The sequence below is a fragment of the Habropoda laboriosa genome, unplaced genomic scaffold, assembly GCF_001263275.1.
Source record: "Habropoda laboriosa isolate 0110345459 unplaced genomic scaffold, ASM126327v1 scaffold67, whole genome shotgun sequence".
Taxonomy (NCBI): Eukaryota; Metazoa; Arthropoda; class Insecta; order Hymenoptera; family Apidae; genus Habropoda; species Habropoda laboriosa.
The window spans coordinates 3,535,339-3,536,342 of record NW_017100242.1 but is presented as its reverse complement, the minus strand read 5'-3'; the positions used below and the strand labels follow the sequence as shown (position 1 = coordinate 3,536,342).

The window sequence follows — 1,004 nt, the reverse complement described above, 5'->3', positions numbered from 1 at the left end:
GCTGAGGTGACTCTGAACAACTTTTTCCTTTACCAAAATGTTGTTTGAAGCATCATTTTTGAATTATTAACGAAAAACACTGGCCAATTAGAGCGCGCGTAGAGCCCGCTTCTTGGGGAATTTGAGGGAATTATCGCCCGTGGAGCACTGAAGTACTCTGCTCACGATAGTTTAGGAAATTTAATGAATAAGGAAAACTAACGTTGAAACTTTTAATAAACTAATAAATAACTTGATTGGAACAATAATTAACGAAATGTTTAACTATAACTTTATTACGAGATAATACGTCTGAACTCTTTGAACGAAGAAAATTGAATTGCCTGTTCAGGCGTCGTTGACTATTATTTATAATGTTTACATGCTTTTGTTAAAACAATCTTCACCAATTAAACTAAAGATTTTATATAAAGTTATTTAAGGATGAATTTGATTGGTTCTCAACATTCGTTTATCAATACATATTTCCTTTAAAGCGAGTGTTTTACACCTCAGCAATGTTTTATTCATAACACAATAACAAGCAATCAATGAGATTTACTGTACACTGTATGTATATGTTTTGAGTTCTTTTGTTCATTGCTTCGGCTACACCGCTGTACAATTTGAATTTGGCGCGTTTTAACATTCACACTACGATGCGCCACATGACACCAGATTAGATCGCCCTAAAGCTACGTTCACGGGCATGCACGACGAGCGATTAAAACTACGTTCATGCGATAGCGGAACAATTGCAAATATATTATCTTCATATTATATATTATTATCTGATACCTCAGATGTCGCTGGTATATTGAAGAACTATATTGTACTTATGTAAGATTTTATTGTGAAAAGAAATAAGTCATAAGTTGTTACAGTTTAAGACGAAGAAATTTAGTGTTAGGTCATACGTAATTGTGGTCTGTTAAATATTGTAGATCGACGTATTGTGACAAGTAAAATTATTTTTAAATGTTCAACATGATGTCTCTAAAAATTATACAACCAGGTAAATATAA

General features: G+C 32.7%; 1 protein-coding gene across 2 annotated transcripts in view; it reads left to right on the top strand.

Moving 5' to 3' along the window:
• The first annotated feature begins 783 nt into the window (after positions 1-783).
• The window catches only part of LOC108571991 (NADH-ubiquinone oxidoreductase subunit 8), a 1,963-nt gene continuing 1,742 nt past the window's right edge, over positions 784-1,004 (top strand). For both annotated transcript variants that reach the window (XM_017934167.1, XM_017934166.1), the window contains exon 1: positions 784-994. In XM_017934167.1, the coding sequence (XP_017789656.1) occupies positions 958-994 (37 nt within the window). In that variant the 5' untranslated portion in view covers positions 784-957. The remainder of the gene's footprint in view (positions 995-1,004) is intronic.